This window comes from Salvia hispanica, chromosome 5 (genome assembly GCF_029641045.1).
Source record: "Salvia hispanica isolate PSC_SH4W2 chromosome 5, Shi_PSC_v1, whole genome shotgun sequence".
Lineage (NCBI taxonomy): Eukaryota > Viridiplantae > Streptophyta > Magnoliopsida > Lamiales > Lamiaceae > Salvia > Salvia hispanica.
Window position 1 is genome coordinate 7,727,574 of NC_142696.1, and position 20,957 is coordinate 7,748,530.

At 33.6% G+C, this 20,957-nt stretch overlaps 1 protein-coding gene across 2 annotated transcripts; it reads left to right on the plus strand.

Moving 5' to 3' along the window:
* Positions 1-6,556: 6,556 nt before the first annotated feature.
* LOC125188488 (caffeoylshikimate esterase-like) lies at positions 6,557-9,513 on the plus strand. 2 transcript variants are annotated; one of them, XM_048085348.2, is made up of 8 exons: positions 6,557-6,862; positions 6,952-7,042; positions 7,142-7,174; positions 7,804-7,950; positions 8,112-8,242; positions 8,394-8,531; positions 8,616-8,714; positions 9,104-9,513. In XM_048085348.2, exons 1-8 carry the CDS (start codon positions 6,842-6,844, stop codon positions 9,437-9,439), a joined length of 996 nt encoding a protein of 331 aa, XP_047941305.2. In that variant the 5' UTR covers positions 6,557-6,841; the 3' UTR covers positions 9,440-9,513. The 2 variants fall into 2 exon arrangements, with proteins under 2 accessions (XP_047941305.2, XP_047941306.2); XM_048085349.2 differs by having other exon boundaries at positions 6,560-6,862; positions 6,952-7,026.
* The last annotated feature ends 11,444 nt before the right edge of the window (positions 9,514-20,957 follow it).

Here is a 20,957-nt window from a genome sequence, read left to right on the forward strand (position 1 = left end):
ATGTGTTTAAAAGTAGATATTATTGTTTATTATATGTCTTGTAAATATACTGTTAAAATTTTTAGTATATTAACATGGAAAAAATTGTACAACTATAAACTAATTATTTAATAAAACACTGGTTTATTTATGCATTAATTTTAATATATGGGTGTTTCATATTATGTGGGACGTGCATAATATTGAGGGTTATATGTTAATGATGTCTGTATAAATTGTTTAATTTTGAATTTATATAAAGAATTGAAAATTATATAGAATTGTAATAGTAATAACTTTTAAATTGCCTACTAACTATATTTATTATTTTAATTTATGATTAATACATCAAATTACTAATTATAGTATCACTTTTTTTTTACTACAAAATATTATTGTTTGTGATCAATCTTTTTTATATTTATTTATACTCCGTAGGTCATATTTAGTTTTATATTTAAAGTGTGTTTTGATTTCAGGTTTTTAATTAAAAATTGTTGGTAATCGTGTCTATTTTAAAGAATGACGTTGTGCTCTGGCTAATTAATTTTCTTCAGTTTCTCTCTCTGTAAATAGTGATTTGGGTTCTCAGAACCTTTTCAGTTTCAGCTCAAAGAAAAGCAAAACAGCGGTAAAATTTCGGATTGTTTTGCTTTGTGGAGTAAGATTTTTTATTATTTACAAAAATTGGTAGTATTTCAAATTGATTACTTATAATGAATTTTGTACGAAAAAAACCTTAAATATTTGGATTATTTAAATTCGGAATGGATATTGTAGGAATACTATTTTCAGTATGTTATTGTTTGTCTAATATAGTCTTCTTTATTTGTAGGATGAAATGGAGAGTTCTGATGGGGAATCTTTTTTAAGTCCTAGCTTTGATGTGCAGCCGAAGATCTGTATTCATGTGGGCAGGAATTTTGATTTAAGAAAATTAGTAAGATGTTAAAATTAGTATTTCATTTTTTTGATTATAATACTAATTATTAAAATATTATTTATTGACTGGTTATTCGATTTATTTATTTTATTTTATTTTTATAGGTACTTCCTCCTAACTTTCTAGGAAGTGATATGTGTTTAATTCCTGCAGAGTGTAAAATAATGATGTTTTCCACTCTATTTCAATGGGAAGTTGAAGGTTTTTTTTGACATAGATGTTATTTTTTAGTAGAAGGATGGGATAATTTTATCACCGAGAATAAAGTTGTAGTGGGTGACACTATAATTTTGGAGTACAAAGGTGATGGGTTGTTTACCGCTGATATCTACGCGAGTTATGGCTTAATTAAGCATGCACCAAGATTACCAAGTAATTGTTTTAATTATATATAAGTTGATTTGAATTTAAATACATACAATCTTATTTATATTTAACAATTGAATCTTATTGTTATAATTTTAGGTATTTTACGGAATTCGGCAGTTCGTCAGAATTATCAAGGAGGACCTTCATTTAGTATAGTTATACAAGAAGAAAAACGATATCAATTGGTAATTTTTCTCTGTGTATAATACATTTTATTACTCTAATTTATTACTCTTTATTAATAATAATCTAAAATATGATTTTATTAAAGTAAACTTTTTAGATTAACATGTTTTTTATTGTTTCAATTAATTTTGTACGATTAAAATTTTTAATATAATTATGATCATGGTATTTTGTTTTTCAAATGAACTACTATTTTCATTTTGGAGGCAACATCTACCTGAAAGGGAAGGTCATCAAATTGTTCTTACGAGTCGTCGTCGAAATTATTCTATGAAAGTAACACAATTTGATGATGATTTGCTAATTTTGCATAGTGGTAGGAGAATTTTCTATGATGAAAATAGTTTGGAAATTGGGAGCATAGTTACTTTTATGCTCTTACCAGATTCATACATCACTTTCAAGGTTGCGATTGAAACATGATATTTCAAGAAATCTCCTTTTTTTCAAGTGGTTATCGTTGTGGAATTTTTTCCATCCGTCTTCCAAGCACATTCTTCCGCTTGGAAGTATTCTGAGTTTTGTTGTCCAGAATCTGTGGAAACCGTTTTCGAGTTCACATGTTGGGCCAAGCTCATTTTGATATTGCTCAACCCTCCACCGTGAAGGTGTTCATTATAAAATAAAAAAATAATAAAAAAAAGCTCATTTCGATATTTTGCTTGAAATTTTTATGGGAAGATCTGTTGTATTATTTAACATTAATATAATTGTTTTTTTGAATCTAGATGACATAAAGAATGTTATATTAAAAATAAACAAAAGTATTAAATAAATTTCAATACATACCAGCTTTGATTGTTTTTCGGATGAAATTACTGTAAAGAACTGTGTAATGCTATCTGCCGAGTATCTCTCCTCTGGTTGCATAGACATTTTTTAACAAATTGAACTTTTGAGATTAACAAAGAGAATAATTGGAAATGAAAATGGTTTTAGATAAGAGAGGAAATTTACAGGAGTAATTGTGGAAGATGGAAATGGTTGTTGCCTTTATTGAATGGTAGGTAAGAATGATTTTAATATTTTGTATTCGATTTTGTACATGCGTATTCTCCGTTAACCAATTTGTTATTGAATAATATTATAATTAGATCATTGCGTAACTAATTAATATTATTTATATATTTGTCATCATTAGGGATGTGATCAAATGAAAACTCTATATATTGTACAAACTCAAAACTGTGATCTGAACTATTGAAAAATGTTCACAGATCACAAAAAAGCATCAACAGGAAAATGTCAACCGAATTTCAACGGTAGTTAATGATTGTTAATATTGTGTTGATACTGTGTTGACATTAAAATTTTGAAATTTTACACTGTGTTGATATCGTATTGGAATTGTGTTGAAGCTGTGTTGAAGAGTTTTGAGTTTGTACAATATATAAGTTTGCATTTTATCAGTACCCATCATCATTAACTATCATAGGTTTATTAGCTATTGGAGTGTAGAAAGAGTCAAAATGGGGTAATAGCATTCTATATTGTAGATGTAATAATTAACTTTTGTGTCACTGTAGATGTAATAATATCGTTCTACAGAGATAAACATCTTGTCATCAAATTTAGTTTATTAAATGTATAATTTTTTATTTGTCATGTAGATATTTCTAAACTAATAATTATAAAGATGTATATATATAAACATATGTTTCCAAATTTTGTACATCCAAAAATTGGTTTATTATCTAATAAATTTGTAATTTGTTTTTTGTATTATTATACTATACACTATTATTTGATTTTCTAGATTGTCATGTTTTTGGAAAACCTATTGTGCACAAATGTGGTTCTTATTCATAAAAGGAAGTTTTGATTTTAGAAATTGTATTTTTATCATTTATCTGAAAAAATTTTTTGTTTATCATTAGGTTTACTATATATATGTAAATGTTTGTATTTGTATTATATACTAGGCTATCGATAGTTGCATCATAAATGTAATATCATATTATTATTTTATAGTTACAGTTGTAGAGATTTTTAAAGTGATAACATGGAGTAGAATATATGCAAAATATTACTCACTTCTACAAAAGCATTAAAAAGAGAGTTAATTAAAGTACATATTGTTTGGTCTTTAAAATATTGTCATCAAATTAACTTACCTGATTAGGCTTTTCTTCAAAATACTTCATGTCGTCAGCTATTATCACTGCATAAGATATAGTGCAAGATTGGTTTTTTATTTATCAAGCAAACATTTATTGTTTTATAGAGTTAAAATAAGTTTTGGACTAATTATGATTTACCTCGGTTACAGTAACTTTGAATTTGATGGTAGGGTTGCTGATTAGCAATTCAAATTTCAATTGTATTCCAACATACAATGAACTATTATTGTAGAAAGTGGACCATCCTGTGTAGATTACAACTCTATCTTCAGCTTTCTTCAACATCATTTGCCATGTGTTGTTTTGGAATTCCAAAACAACCACTTCAACATCTTTGTCTGTCGCATGTGCTCTCCAAAATTGGATTGGTATGTGTTATGATGTTAATTACATTAAGTTATTAGTTTCGATTGTTCAATTTATAAATAAATTAACACTATGTTCATCTCAAATGTGTATATGATGTAAAAATATAAATTCTTACAAATCTTTTTCGGTTTGATTTTGTGATGGTTGATTTGGAAGAAGGTGAAGCAATCGAATGTGAAGATGATGCGTTGTGCATTTCTTGGCCAGTTGAACCTATAAAGGATTAATTAAAACATGGAGAACTAAAATTTTTATTGACAAAGTTGAATTTATTTTAATTAATTACCTGGTTGTTAGAATACTTTACCACACCCTGATTTATCAAACATTTCCACGGAGAAATGATTGTGTGCCACATAATGAAAAATCAAGAAGTCTTCAGAGTTTAAGTTGTGAGCCTTGTGGAATTGCTCCCATCCCTCATCCAAGGACATTCTTCCATTTGGAAGTATTTTGAGCTTTGTCTTCCAAGTTTTGCCAAATTTGTTCTCTATTGTGCACTTTGGTCCCATTGTATCTCCATGATGTCTTTGAAAACATATTGGGAACATCTGTTTGAATATTTAAAATGAATGTATTAATTTTGTGCATCTAGATCAGTTTGACTATTTTAAAACTAAAAGTACCAAACAAATTTCAATATAATTGATAATCTATCTTAAAAGATGTTGTTTAGCATATACATAGCAGTTTTTATTGTTGTTCTAAATCAATCATCTTGAAGAATTTGTTAAAATCGTCCATGTATACTATGTTGTAAGATGAAGAATCTGAAGACATTTTGTGACAGAGAGGACTTTGTTGAAGATTTAAGTGGAATGACTTGAGAGAAGATTCGCATGAGTTTTTGTTTCGTGTAGGTGTAGTTATTGTTGGTTTTATTTAATGGTAGGTGAAAAGTAAATAACTAATATTATAATTTGATTAAAATCTACGAGTAGTTGAAAAGAGTATAGTTAAATTTTTAAATATCATTGTATAAAGATTATACTCAATATTGAAGTGCGTATAATTTTATTTCATTTGCACTTGTTTTATTAAATATTATATTAACATTATACGGAATATTGAACTATATCTTATAAAAGTGAGTAATATTGTACAAATCATGATATATCAAAGTAATATTAATGGTTAATTACTTATATTCAATTTGTTGCATTTGTTATATTAATAGTAATTTTTCTATATTGTAAAGTTTTAAATAGATTGAATAATTTATCTATACATATATAAAAGGCGAGTTTTGGCCTTTTCTTGAAATATTTATATGTTTTGTCCTTATTCTGAAATATTTATAAGTTATGGACCAATTTGAATATTTTAAGTAACTCATGAATATTTATTTAGTTATTTAATGAGCATTTGACTAATTCTTAAAGGACTACAATGACTCATTGGTAGTTACAAATATTTAAATAGAATAATGAGCATTTAACAAATTTTGTAACCTATATTGTCTTGATTTTAAAATTATGATGTTTTAATTCCATGATCTCTCATTTACTAATTTTGTACCTATAAAAGGCATAGAATTGTGGATGAAATACAATATACACACTAACAAAACATTCTTCATTCTCTCTCAGCTCTCAACATTTTATTACACATTTTAGGAACATTGTTTTGCTCGATTTTGGAGCCCTGTCAAGTTTATAGGTGCCTAGCAGGTTTGAGATGTTATATACGTTAGGAAGAAGTCGTTTTCATCTCTGGGGAAAATATGTCAATCCGAGAGCACTAACCGTGATGTAATTTGTCTTGCGGAAAGATGGTTTTTCTTGACTAATTTTCATTGTAATTTCCATTTCATTTATTGTTGTTTTTTTCCTTTGATTACAAAAGTTAGAGTACCGCGTGTATATGGTTCCAGAATTTTATCCCAATATTTCTTACAGTTCTTAGAGAGAAGAATTGTAACATCCTTAACTCAAACATACATAGTATTTATCTTCATCTTTACACAATTTATTATTTTTAGTAGAGAAATATGAAGGATTGTTTTAAACATATTTTTCAAAAATGTCAACACTTAATGTAGTCTCTTTATCATTGTCCAAATAATTGTGTTTGTCTCAATTCAATTTTAAATATGTTTAAGTTAATGTCTTTAGGTGTAAAATGAATTGAGGAGTATATATTTATTGATTTTTTATTACATAGTAGTATATTTTTCTATTTTAAATCGTATATAATTATATTGTTTCTTATTTTAATTAATCGATTAACAATTTAAAATTGTATGACAAAAAAATATTCCGTCGTGCATCGCACGTGGATTAAGACTAGTTTTTATAATAGTAGTAGTACTTATAATATTAAGTATATAGCCTTAAAATATTGTTAAATAATTTCCTTCATTCACACCTCGCTCGGATTATAGGATTTGACGAATTTTGTCAGCTGCGCAACGCGACGAGGATATCCTAGTTTGATTAATAAGGATGCATCCTAATTTAGTCGAAATGAAATTAAAATATATTGATGGGCATAGACAGGTGGCTTCGATAGAATGATGGGCGATGACTATAAATTTCGAGAAACGTGATGAAGAGAGAGCGAGAGGAGGGTGAAGAAGAATGGGTGTCTGAATCTTCATCCTCAATTCCAATGATTCACCCCACATGCATCCCCATCATATTCATATAAATATTCTATTATATTGCCAGTTTCGTCTACACGTAACCCCAAGCACAGAATTTGGAACTTTTCCAACTTCATTTTAATCAAAACCAAATAATACAACCACATCAATCAAACCGCCTCATTTGCTCGTGCCTTATCCACTTTCTTCATAGTTGAAAAATAATTTTGCTTATTTTCTAGTCTCAAGTCAAAATATGTTTGTGTTTTGATCCGGTAAAATTGGATCTAGATGGATGTTATATATTGTGAGGTGGCCTTTGTTTGATTCTTCTTTTTTTTTTTTGGCTAAATGCTTCGAGAATTTTGTTGACATGAGCTTGTTTTTGTGTTGAATTTTAGGAGTATATAACGAATTCTAGAGGGGTGGAGCTGTTTACTTGCAAATGGTTGCCTATTTCTTCTCCAAAATCTCTGGTTTTTCTCTGCCATGGTTTCTCCACTCTCTCTCTCTCTCACATACAAACTCATTCTAATGTGTTTTCTTCATCAATGTTTTTCATTTTAAATGATGGTAATGAATGGATTGCAGGTTATGGCATGGAATGTGGTAACTTCATGAAAGGTAATTTTATCTCACATTAGAACTGTCAGTTTTCATAATTGAATGATGTGTGTAGAAACATGTGAGTGTTGTTTGTTTCCATCATAGAATTCTGCTTAAATCTGTTGTTTGTTTGATATTTTTATTAACTTGGATGAACTTGGAAATTGTGTTGCAAATGAGTACATAACTCGATACCTTAATCGTAAGTGCAAGAACCGGTTAGTCGATTGTATGCCAAAAGACTTATCTCGAGGATGTGATAGGATGCTTGTTCACCGTTATCTATTTCAGTCATTTAGCATGGTAAAGGTACTACTATTAGTGCGAGGTTAGAATGTCGATTGCTACTTGACCAAGAAATTTTCATTGTTTGGTTATTAGGTTTACCTAACTGATGTTCTCTATCGATATATATTTATGGAGGCACGTTAATCTAATAATCTGGTTAGAGTGGAAAACCTAGGTGTGTGTTCGTTGTTTCATCATGGCTGCACTTTGTTGATTTAGGCGATGCCAGGATATGATTCCTTAAGACTTGTATCGGTGTAAAGTTACTCTAGTAGTGATTGTATTAGAACTATAACATGAATTGACACTTTTTAAGTTCCAATTGAATAATTTTATCCTTTTATTGTTTTGATCGTTAGGTGTTGGGGTTGAACAGTCGAATCATGGCTATGCTGTGTTTGGAATTGATTACGAAGGCCACGGACAGTCCTCAGGTGCTCGATGTTACATCAAGAGGTTCGACAATATTGTTAACGACTGCAGTGAATATTTCAAGTCGGTCTGTGGTGAGTCACCGAACTCTGGTGGTAAAAAATCATGAATCAGGGAGGATGGAATTGATTAGTTTGTAGAGATATATGGAACGAACCTGATTGCTAATTATATTTCACACTTGAGAATCCTCTTCAATAGTAATAAGCAATAATGGTTTTCTTGAATTTTTCAGCACGGGAAGAGTATAAGAGAAAGAGAAGATTCTTATACGGAGAATCAATGGGAGGCGCAGTTGCTCTGCTAATACACAAGAAAGATGCTAGTTTTTGGGATGGTGCCATTCTAGTCGCTCCTATGTGCAAGGTCGTGCAATGCGTTTCAATTTGTCAATAGAGATATCGAACTTTAGTGTTTGGTCCATGTCTTTGTGCATATTTAGTAATACTGTGTACCGACATACAGCAGAGACTCACTTGTGTTGATTTTGGTTTCGCTTTTGTTGTGAAATTGTTAGATATCGGAGAAGGTGAAGCCACACCCTATAACCATCAGCCTTTTAACTAGAGTCGAAGACGTCATTCCTAAATGGAAGATTGTTCCAACAAAGGATGTCATTGATTCAGCCTTCAAGGATCCTGTAAAACGAGAACAGGTGAGTGTTAAACTTCCAGAATTTGACATTTTTCTCGATATAGTTTTGTGGTACAATTATGAACGCCACGGCATTTTCACGCAGATACGTGGCAACAAGTTGATATATCAAGAGAAACCAAGGTTAAAGACAGCGCTTGAACTTCTCAGAACTAGCATGAACCTCGAGGACAGCTTGAATGAGGTGTCTCCTATACTAATTCAGTTGTTTTTTTCTTTCATTTCACGAGCTCGTTTCGTTGTTTTTTACTATTATCGGTGCTGCTGACATTGAGTGCTTCTTTTCATACTCCATGTTCGTTAAATCATCTGCTCTTCTTGACGAATTTGAGATTCTTGAAGTATGCACATAATCAACACAACATACTAAATTCATTTCTCTCTTCGATTTCATTTTTTCAATTGGTTTTGTTGTTACATTTTCTTGATACATTTCGTGATGCAATCTATATCTTTGAGCTTGGATTCCGTTTGTGTACTCGTTTCCATGATACCTCTCGTTGGATTACATTTTCATGTTGCATTTCTTTCCATGTTATATGAGAAACTTATATTTTGTTTATCATTCGACAGGTGACACTGCCATTCTTCGTTTTGCACGGTGAAGCAGACACTGTGACAGATCCGGAAGTTAGCAGGGCCTTGTACGAGCAAGCCAGCAGCGCAGACAAGACGATGAAGATGTATGCCGGGATGTGGCATGGGCTAACGGCGGGCGAGCCTGACGACAACATCAAGATTGTGTTCACAGACATCTTGGCATGGCTGGACAAGCGATCAGAAGATGAGAGTGCTCGCTTCTCCAAACTCAGTCAACCAGAGAGAGAACAAAACGAGTGCGAAACCCGGTCCAACGCCAAGAATTCACATGGATGGAAAGGTGGTTGCTTATTTCATTCTGCAATGTAACATGAAAAAATTGGCTTTGGACTTATAAATGGATGCAATTCATTGGTATCATATATTATCATGGAATTATAATCTCGATTTTTTTAAGGATAGAAAATAGGGCACAATTTTGGATGATATAGCTGACTCAAAAGTTTTGATGGTATAAATCTGCTTGCGGTCTGAAATCCTTCCTTTGTTGGGAGAGTATGTTTGTTGTTGACCCGACCCAAGGACGTGCTGTAGGAGTAACCCATTACCTTCTGGGTGGAGTTGGCGGCTCGCCCCCTGGCTGGTGCGGCTGAGCCGGAGTGGGCTCAGCAGTCGTATCTCAAATTGAAAGTGGTCAATTCATTTTTTGGATCTGTTTTCAAATTGGTGAATGGTGGCGACATTCACCAAGGGGAATGCCCAATAGCGCTGATAAACCCTTCCTATACGATCGGCGGGTTTATTAGCACTATTGCAGGTACTTGGACGATAAACCCACCCTAGGGCGCGCCGATCGGTGCTATTGCAAGGTGTTTCGCGGAATTTGTCCTTGAATTTTTTTTATTTTTAAAAAAACATTGTAAATACCTAACTTCTCATGTTATTTCATTCACCCCTTCACTCCAATCAAGTATCTCTTCCTATTTTTCCCAAAATCTACTCCAAATGAATCCCGAAGGTGTCGATCTTACGGGTGCCTTAGAGCAAGCCATGTTGGACTATGGTATGCAGTATTACGAGAGGTTAATGCAGCAATGACGGCAACAACAGGAAGAACAGTTACCTAGGTCAATCCTCAATCGGGAGCCAGTCTTCGGAGAGCACGCGTAGCCCGAACAACTAATCGCAGACTACTTTGCCAACAAACCACGGTGGGGCTTGACTGTTTTTCGTTGACCTTTTTAGAATGTGATGAGATGTTATCTTACGCCATTGCTAACAAATTGGAGGAGCATGATGAATACTTCCATCAGCGTCCCGACGCTAGTGGCAGACTTGGCATACTGCAGAAGTGCACGACCAAGAATAAGACAGTTGGCTTATGGAGGAATTGTCCAACCTCGTAGAGAGGCCAATTCACGAATGGTACAAAAGAACGCACCCTATGATGTTTTTCAAAGTTGTTGTTGACCAACGACTTTGGATATAACATGCTTACTTTGGTATGGTCGGGTCAAACAACGACATCAATGTCTTGAACCAGTCGCCTCTCTTCAACGAAGTATGTTGTGGTAGATGCTCGACCATCGAATTCATTGCCAACGACCAATAGTATCATATGGACCCTATTTGGCTGATGCCATATACCCGAGGTGGCCAGTATTTTTGAAGTCGATAACTTGTCCAATGGATGGGAAGAGAGATTTATTTGCTCAAAGGCAGAGCTGCACGGAAGGATGTCGAGCAGGCATCTGGTGTACTACAATCGCATTAGGCAATGGTGAAAGGCCTAGCGCGTTTCTTCTACAAATCTTGTATCACTAATATCGTGTATGCATGCATCATCATTCCTAACATGATAGTCAAGGATAAAGGTGAATGAGTCACCAATTGGGGCGAGGATGACACTAGACCTAGCTCCGGTGTAGCCCGCAAGCCCCAAAATCGGGGACTACTACTCCAATTAGGTTCTTCATGAACAGACTACAATGCTTGAGGAAGAAATTCATGCTCAACTCCAGCGCAGTATGATCGAAGAAATTTTGGTCAAGTAACTGTTGAAGATTGTTTGTACCTTTTATATTAGTTTGTATCAGGTTTTTCAGCATTTTAATATCACGAAAATTTAAATATCGTGTTCTAAATCTTTGTTACTTTGTGTTGTGACAGAATAGAGCAATTGCGTAATCGAGACAAACAAAAAACGTAAAGAGACACGGATTTACATGGTTCACCAACGTTGTGTTGGCTACGTCCATAGAAAGGAAAGGAGGGCAGATTGTATTCAGATTACAGAGTTATGTGCCTTGCTTGTATATAAATAGACACACGAGACAGGCTAGGCCAATATAACAATTAGGACCAAAAACAGAAACATAACATAGCTTCGGGTAACAATATAGATTCAAGGCATATTAACATTTTGTTATTTTACTTTATTTGATAACACAAAATTTTTTAAAAAATAATGATAATGTTGGTGAAATAAGTTAGGGCGAATTTTGAAGCAAAAATTTGGGCGCTATTGCAGGTAGGGGTGAGCATTCGGGTTTCGGTTCAATTTTTTGACCAAATCGAACCGAAATCGAAAAACTGAATTTATGCTCAAATAAAAATCGAACCGAAACTGAAAAATCAAAAACCGAACTTAAAAAATCGAACTAAACCAAAAAACCAAAATTATGTGTGATTTTAAAAAGCCTAAAAACTTAAAACCAAAAAATAACACAAAATATCATAAAATCATAACATCCATCAACCATATCAACCAACAAAAATAAATATTTAGGCCAAAACATTAAAAAAAGTGTTTCATGATATCTAATTAATTTACAACAAATTATAACAATGTAAATCTATTCCCAAGTCTTCAATACTTCCAAGGGATGAGCTTTGGTCATATCTCTTGCCCATAGTCATAAGCTTTGAATCAACTTTGTAAAATCTGAAATACAAAATAATAGTACCATAAGTTATTAATAATGAAGCAGAGAATATATGATTGTCTAAGAAAATGCTAATGAAAAGTAGAGAGGTTGAGAAAATTAGAATTGAAATATTTGAATCTGGGGTAGCAGATCTGGATTGATTAGGGCCATAATCATTTTTAAATATCAAAATTTATGTGTCTTATCATGTTTGTGGATTCTTTAATTATTTCTAGTTCCTAAAAGAACAAATCCAAATACTCATCATCTAAAGAATACATTAATGCCTAAACACAATAACTTTAGAAGTATTTTAATTTTGAACGCTAATTTGAGAGTTAGTGAAGAAAATAGATGAGTTTGAGTTTTTACCTTCTTCTGAAGACGGCGTGGATGGCTGGAGCACGGTCGAAGGCGGCATGGATGGCTGGAGCACGGCTGGAAGCGATGAGCTGGAACAGAGATAGGCGCCGGGTTGGAGGCTTAGGCCATGCTTGGTATGATGGAATGGAATGGGGGAATGGAATGACATTCCTACCTCCATTCCATTCCTTTGCTTGGTAAATTTTTTCCTTAGGAATCACCATTCCATTCCACATGGGAATACCCATTCCATCCATTTAGCTAAGGAATGGTCATTCCATTCCATTTCATTTTCCTTTCTTCTTATTTTAAAATTTAACAAAATTAAATAAATATTATTTAATATTATATTTAAATTTAATATCATCTCAATTTTAGCATAAATTAAAATTTTAAAATTTTTAATAATTGAAAAAAACACACACACACACCAACTCACACAAACACACACACACACAACAACTCACACACACACACACAAAACACAGCAAAACACACACAAACACACACACACAGCAAAACACACACAAACACACACACACAGCAAAACACACACACACAGCAAATCACACAGCACACACAACACACACACACACACACACAGCAACTCACACACAACAACACACACACACGCAGCAACTCACACACAACACGCACATGGCAAAACACACACACAAACAACTCACACACCACCACATATACACACACACATCAACACATGCATACACCACATATGCACACACTCATTTACGTGTATCGTATAAATTTATATGATCCAAAATATTGACAAAAATATTTTTGAATAAATATTTTTTTTATAGAATCAACATATTAATTATTCATATTTCATTCCAATCCATTCATATATTATTTTGTAGTTACCAAGCATAGGAATGAAATCAATCAAGGAATAACAATTCCATTCCATTTGTAAACCTTACATTCACCAAGCACAAGAATGGAATGAAATTGTCATTCCATTCCCACCTTCATTCCATTCCCATCTCCATTCCATTCACTCCTCATTCCATTCCATCATACCAAGCATGGCCTTAGAGTTTGTGAGATTTAACCTTTAGGGTTAGAGACTTAGAGTGGAGACCGGAATCGAGAACGGAGGCGGAGAGATTGAGAATGGAGTTTGGAGAGTCAGATTGAGAAAGGAGGCGGAGAGTCAGTTAGGGGTATTAAATTAAGTATAAAAATAGATAGTTCATGACTTTGAATCTTCCATAGTCAACACCATTGAGTGCACAAACAGATTAGTAGCGCAGAGCTTTGAACTATATCTCCATGACATGCACTGAGACACTTAGACATTGTAACATTACAATGAACTGGCGACATGCTGCATGACAGACTGCACTGCGAAACCATTCCCTCTTTGTTTTTCCTTCTCCAGTCTCTTGGCTAACAAAACATCGGCAGTGGGCCACGTTTCCCGGGAACTAGCACTATCAGATGGTGACTCGCGGACCTGAATTAGAATTTGAGCCGCGCTCATGAAAATTTGGCGATCCACAGGCATCTGAAGAGACCAACGAGAGGGATGTCTGAAGCCCACCTCCTACAGACCGTGGCTGTTGTCGAGGAGGCAACATTGATGATTGGTCAATGATATGAGGCCCAGAGGATGTCCCCATTTGAATATGCCACTAATGATCTGCACTTCTGGAGGATAAAATTGGAGCACAATCTGAGATGACTGGGTAAATTTCAATGTTCAAACAGATGTTATGGAAGTTAGAGCAATCTGGTGAAACTGAAAGAAAAAGTGAAATAAAATTGTTACATCCATATTTTAACGACTGAAAAAGAAGCAACACTTGTCACTATTTCGAGCAAAGCTTGTACAAACTTGTATATACATCATCAGTGGATTTCAGTGGTACAACACACCTGAGCTTTATGACCACAAATTTGAAAAATAAGATTTGGATGCACGTAGGGCAAGAAGATATTGAAGAAACCAGCAGCAAGCATGCACACGTTTCCCAGCAAATTTAAAACAATTAAATGCAACAGCCACCAGCCTAGCTATAAGATCACTTGCTTCACAGATACAACTATATGGTGTGGTATTAGGGAAAGAAATTTGAAAATATGTTTTAAATTTAAGCTCCTCTCTTGTATCATCTGAACTGCATGTTACCACCAAATACCAATAACTGTGTATGAAAGTAAGAGAAAAAGAGACATTCCTCTTAAAATAGTTCTGTTTCCTTAAGATGTTCAGTGAGATTTTTGTACCCCTAGGCTCGTTCATGTTCATTGGTATGGATTGGGCAGATATGAATCTGAGTCATCGGGTTTCACTGTTTACTCCAGATTTTTGCTCCTTAATTTGTGTGTTCATGTTTCAAGATATAATTATGGGACCCACTACTTTCATTTTTTATTGGAAAATAATTTAGGAGTTTGTTGGTCAAACTTTCCAAAATGCCCTCGCAAAATGGTATATTAGGAGTTTGCAGGGGTACATATGGTATTTTACCTTCATATCTGGATCCAACTTCCGATGCAGGAATCAAATACTACCTCAATCCAAAGAAATGAATTAGGCACATTCCATACGTCAACAGTGCGGGCCCATATTTCCAAAATTAAACCTTGAAACATGAACTCCATGATTGACCCAGATTTGTGCCCAATTCTACCTATATTACATGGTCAACTTTTATAGACTGCAGTCTTGTAGTTTTTTTTTTATTTGGGATTCCAATTGAAGTACTTGTCTCCATCTTATGGATTACAGGTTTGACCGCACAATTTGAATTAGTGTAGTCCAAAACAGATTCGTCAAACTCATCTATTTAGGTGTCATTTATTTTGACATTCTTTCCTACTATACTATGCATAACAAAAGACATTTTCTCCATTCCTAAACAATGAATAACATAGACATTTTATCCAAAAGCATGAATACGTATAATGTAACAGCCCAGAATTCTAGGGTACAATAAATACGGGGGCTGCTACCAAATCGGACTTCAAAGCACTGAGAATAAAGCCTAGGGTTTCAATAAAAGAGGTTCGACTAAGGCATTAAACGAACTAACAAGCCCTAAGTCAACGATTTAGTCAAGAGGAATAAATGAAGGATAAATATCATAAAACGTGATCGAAATCAGAAGGGGTTCAACATGAGTCAACAGAACCACAATAAGTCTCAAACTTCTAACTCAAAAGGGGCAAACTCAAAGTAATCAAAGAGTACTAGAATGTGTCAAGAATTCAACGGAAAAGACCAAGAGTAGTGGAGCCATGTATGGAGACACGACTACACTCAGTGTTCAGAACAACCGTCTTAATTAATTAATGAGGTCAACACCCGCCACCGCTCGTCGCCATTCAACCTGCACATAAGAAAAACACATGCAGGGCTGAGTATTTTGAAATACTCAGTGAGCTCGTTGCCAAAACATTTTATAAGTTATGCCACCCTTACCAAGTGTACTCGAGTTTTACATTTTATCAAAACAAAAATATCATCGAGTATCACAAAATATTTTCATAGATTGGCCAATCAAATATCTCTCATTTTCTCATCAAATTTCACAATCTCAATCATATCCATGGTGCGACGAAAGTGTGGCCACACTTTTCGCCCACGAGACCGGCCGACTAGCAAGGACGGCTCACGATCCCCTCGTGTACACAGCCTGGTAGGGTTTGCGGCCCGTACTCAGACCCGAATTCGTATAACATATCCACAGCCTTAGCCCAATGGAGCGAACTCACAAACTAGGCTTCAGGCGCACAATATCACAATAAAACAAACATAGGTATGGCATAACAGTTAAACCACCCTTATAACACCAATCAATATTTTGCAAGAAGTAAAAGAGTTTAAGAATAAAGCCCACCTCGACTGCTTAGGTTTCAAGTATGTTCTTTCCTTTGTTATCCGGCTTCGCAACTGAGGTTTCACCTTTTTAATCACATAGGCACACATATCTCAAATTAGGTTCAACACTACTCTTACTTATGCATGTCTCGATGTTTTTCCCTCTTCCCAACGATTTATCTTATCATTACTAATCAATAAAAATAATGTCTATCGTACCATAATATTTAGCCATCAAACACACTCTACACAAACACAACACACACATGACACACACACACTCACACACCACACACACACACACACACATGAAACATATTCCCACATCCCTTTATATCCCACTTTCACTCAACCAAGATGCATGAGGGTTCAAGAAGGCCGATTAATCGGTTAGAAAGAAGAGGATTCAAGTAGAATGAAGAAGATAGTCATAAGAATACCTTTTTGAGAAAGACAATCGGTAGAAAGTAAGTAAAGACTTGGTTCTTCAAGAATTCTTGGATCAAACTTCAATTTCTTCTCAAAGGATGCAAGATTAATGGAGTAAAGTAGAAGAAAATTGAGAGAGAGGGTTGAGAGGGGGAGGGGGTGAAAATAATGAGGCTAGGGTTAGGGGTTTTGGTTCTTATTTATAGAGTCCAATAAGATCTTTAGAATATTTGGTAAGATTCTATTCTCCACAATTAAATAAAACAATATTATGGAGTAGGGAAGAAGAATTAACAAAAATAGACTAGGGTATCAAGCATGGAAATTTCGAATTCTAGGCTATTTAATTAGCCAAGATTTTGTTTTGGTATTTTTCCGGAGTAGAATAAAATATCACGGAGCAAAACAAATAAAATAAAAATCTCCCAACTTGAGATTGGAAAAAAAACGTGTAGTTGGCCTTTCAATAAGGAAATAGATTTTTTTTTTTAATATTAACTAAAATAGGATATGGCAAGATCTCTTGAGGTATGGAAAGATTTGGTAGAATATTTAAATTCTAGGTATGGAAGGAAATCAAATAAGGAATCAATAAAATAAGCAAAAATTATTTCCTTCCCAACATGGTGATTTTCGAAAATCACTATCAAATAAGGGGGTGTCGATTTTCCCATTAAAATAAGGAATAATTGGGTCTTGGATTTAATTTGGATAAATATCCCAAGAATTAAATTAAATCCGGAAAAATAGAATTTCTTCTTCAAAAGTCAAGGGGGTCGAAAATCTCAAGAATTGAGTGGCTAGTATTTATGGAAATTTTCTCTAATATTCTCACTCACACTTAAACAATTAATTCATCTCATAATTTAATAAATCACATGCCACATCACATAGTCAACAAATTTGACTTTTCAAACTTCCCGGTCAAAGAAACTCATGCAATAAATTCACTTATCAAATAATTCACATCTTCCACGTCATCAATAATAAATTCTAGGGCTCTAAAATTAGGGTTCGGAAATTCGGGGTGTTACATTTACATATAACATCATCACTCATCATTACATAAATATGTAGCATATCTCCAGGGTAAAACACCAAAAATAAAAAAAATAAAAAATAAAAAAAGGAGAAATTCAAGAGACGGTTAGATCTAAGTCATTTTTCTTCGTAACAGAAATTTTAGCAAATCTCTTCGAGCTCTGAACTTAACAATTTTAAATTTCCAAAACATCTATTAATAACTTATTAACTTAGATATAAAACCTTTCACAGCTACTCGAGGGTAACAGAAGCGATATGAAAGGTAATAAAAAGTGAAGAAATGAAATCTCCAAAGCGATAACCAATTCAATGAGCTAACAGAAAATGAATCAATACAAAAGCAAAGTGAAGAAAAGATCCAGATTTTACCTGTGTGTTGTTGTAATTCCGAAAGAAGTAAATTAGAGTGTTGATTGAAATTTTTCACTTTTTCTTGCCGCGTGAAAAGTAGAAACCCTAATCCAGCAGAGCAAATTGTGGTGGTGCTGTGGTGTTTGGAGGGCGGGGAGGATGGGTTGAAGCCTTTAAATCCCTAAAACATAAATTATTCGAGCTATCAGAATTCAGAATATGAGATTCAACTTTACCAATACTACCACACTACCGCAGTCAAGAAATTTTTCAATGAAAGAAATTTGATACTGATTTATTACTATGACATAAATTACCTAAGAGCAGGTCGAGTTAATTATTACTATGAGTTCATTAATTTAAATCATGCAAATACTGATATGGGAGAAATTATATATTGCATGATTCTAACTATATAACACAACTATGACAGTTTTCTCAATTATCCAATTAATTTATATTTGGAGGATTCAAAAGTCCAAATCTATGATTTTTTTTCAAATTTGTATATCAATCACAAAAGTCATTAAATTTAGCATGAAAACTCAAACTACTTGCCTCAAATTCAATTTCGGGTCATCCCAAGTTACTTATATTTTTTTATTTTTAGCCAAAAATTCTATTGTTTGTCCTACTCTACTTTCTCTTGCAGTATTTATTTTCTTTCATATTTTATTCTCTCTCCACTTAATATGTAAATATAAATTTCTTAAATCTAGTGTCCAAAAGAAATGTCTTAAGCAGTTTGGACACAGGGATTATAAGTTAGACTAAAATATTATGACTTTCAAATCATACACAAGTTATCCCAAATCTAAATTAATTGGATAATTAAGAAAAATGTCAAAGTTAAATAATTAATTAGTATTTTTTTAAAATCACATAATTTGATAAAAAAAATTAACTAATTTCATAATTTTTTATGCCGTTTTAACTAATATTCCCGATTACCTTATAATCATATGTTGCAAAATAATCCAGTTAAATCCTATTTTCGCACGGAAACTATATATGAAATATATAATAAATTATCTCCTCACACAAAGCCAGGAATTGAATTTGGCAGGACAAAAATAAAAAATAAAGAATTTTTAATAGTACAAGTGAAATATATTGAAATGATGCAATTGCTCCTCATTCCCACCAAGTAGATCCCGCGCTTCTGATGCTCCTAATTACCAAAAAATATGACATATTTAAGGAAAGAGCGTAGTAGAATTAAAGTAAAACCTTTTCTCATATCTCCACTAGGAACATTACCATATATAAAATCACAAATTGTTTCCACATGCAACGGAAAAAACTTACCATATCACAATTCTTTCCATATGAGCGCAACGGTAATTTAAAACATACTCCTTAGTTTATTACATCTATAAAATCACATCTCCCTCACCGTCTCACAATTTCTCCACACCTCTACGAAAGCAAGATGTTTATCCAAGACATCACAATCGACGATATGAAACACAAACTCCACATGAAAGGCAGTCTCTTCGACATGAAAGGCAGCTATAAGAATAAGTTGAGGATTGGGGTTGTAACGCCACACTTTTTGAACCCTAATTTTCGAACCCAGAAGTGCTTGCAAGGAAATCTTTCCAAAAATTCAGACCACAATCAATTGAAATCAATCACCAAATTATTCTCAATACACGGTTATATAAACCCCATACCCTAATCTCTCATTCTCACACAAATTCGCAGCCACTCTTTTCTCACCTTTGAATCACCAGAACGGCGGAGGGAGCAGTAGGGAGGAGTTCATCTTCTTTCCTCACCAAATCTAAGTTTCACCACGGTAAATATCCTTCCATGTTCCTCCCCTGTTTTTCTTCATAAGGTAAACTCACGTTTTCAATCGGAACCATTTTTCTGACAGAAATTTGGAACCAAATCCAGAAAGGGGGAGAATGATTTTTAGTGCCTCGGGCCTTCTTAAAATTAAAACCCCGACGGTTACTTATTGGCATGATAAATATTATTTTTATAACTTGTTTTCGGCGTAGTCCACTGAGTATTTTTATAGTACTTAGCTCTGCATGTGTTTTCCTTATGTGCAGGTTGAGCGGCGACGAGTACTTGCTGGTGTTGAGCACAAATAAAATTTGAATCTTAATTGCTTATCGTTAAACTTTGGGTGACGTAGTGTCTTCATACACGACGCCACTCCTCTTGAACGCTTCCGCTGGAATTTACTTTTACTCATTTCTCGTTTAACTTTGAACCCGTTTATCTTTGAGAATTTAAGACTTATTTTTGGATAATGTCAAACTCTTGTCGTTTCTTTTTGAATACTTATTATCAGTGAAACTTTTAATGAAAACCCTAGTCTTATTCTTGTCTGTTTTAAATTTCTTTAAGTCGCGACCACTCGTATTTATTAACCCTAAAGGGCGGTCGTGACAGGGTGGTGGTGCAATTGTGGTGTTTCCGAGTTGATCGGGAGTTGTGTTTTGCCTGAGTTTATAATATATCTGTTGTGTAATTTCTTCATTTCAAATAGCAATGTTTCTTATTTGGGGGAACAAATTTAATTAGGGTTGTATTACGGTGTAAGTAAGTATTTTGTTGTTAATTGATGTGTAATTAATTGAGGCTTCTGGTGTATATCGTTTACAAATTTATTTTTTTTCATTTCTCTTTACATTCAAATCAATCTTCCGAAAAATCCTAAATCATAGGCTTTAGGGATTTAACAACGAAAGATGTGGAAGACTTGTTTACAATTTGCCCAAAATTTGTGATTTGAATTACTAGTATCCATTTTTTAAAATTCGTTTCTTGTTTGTTCTAGGAATTGACTGGTAAATCATATCCCTATTCTTGTTTAGTTTATTTATATCCCAAGGCCATGTTTGGTAGGAATGGAAATCCATGAACAAAGATGAGTTATCACTCCTACCAAACATGCAACAAGGATATC

Excerpts from the sequence above, each read along its gene's own strand:
- LOC125188488 (XM_048085348.2), top strand. The coding sequence starts at position 6,842 with ATGGATGTTATATATTGTGAG. Across the intron at positions 6,863-6,951 it reads TGGATGTTATATATTGTGAG|GAGTATATAACGAATTCTAG; the intron begins GTGGCCTTTGTT and ends GTTGAATTTTAG. Across the intron at positions 7,175-7,803 it reads ATGTGGTAACTTCATGAAAG|GTGTTGGGGTTGAACAGTCG; the intron begins GTAATTTTATCT and ends TTTGATCGTTAG.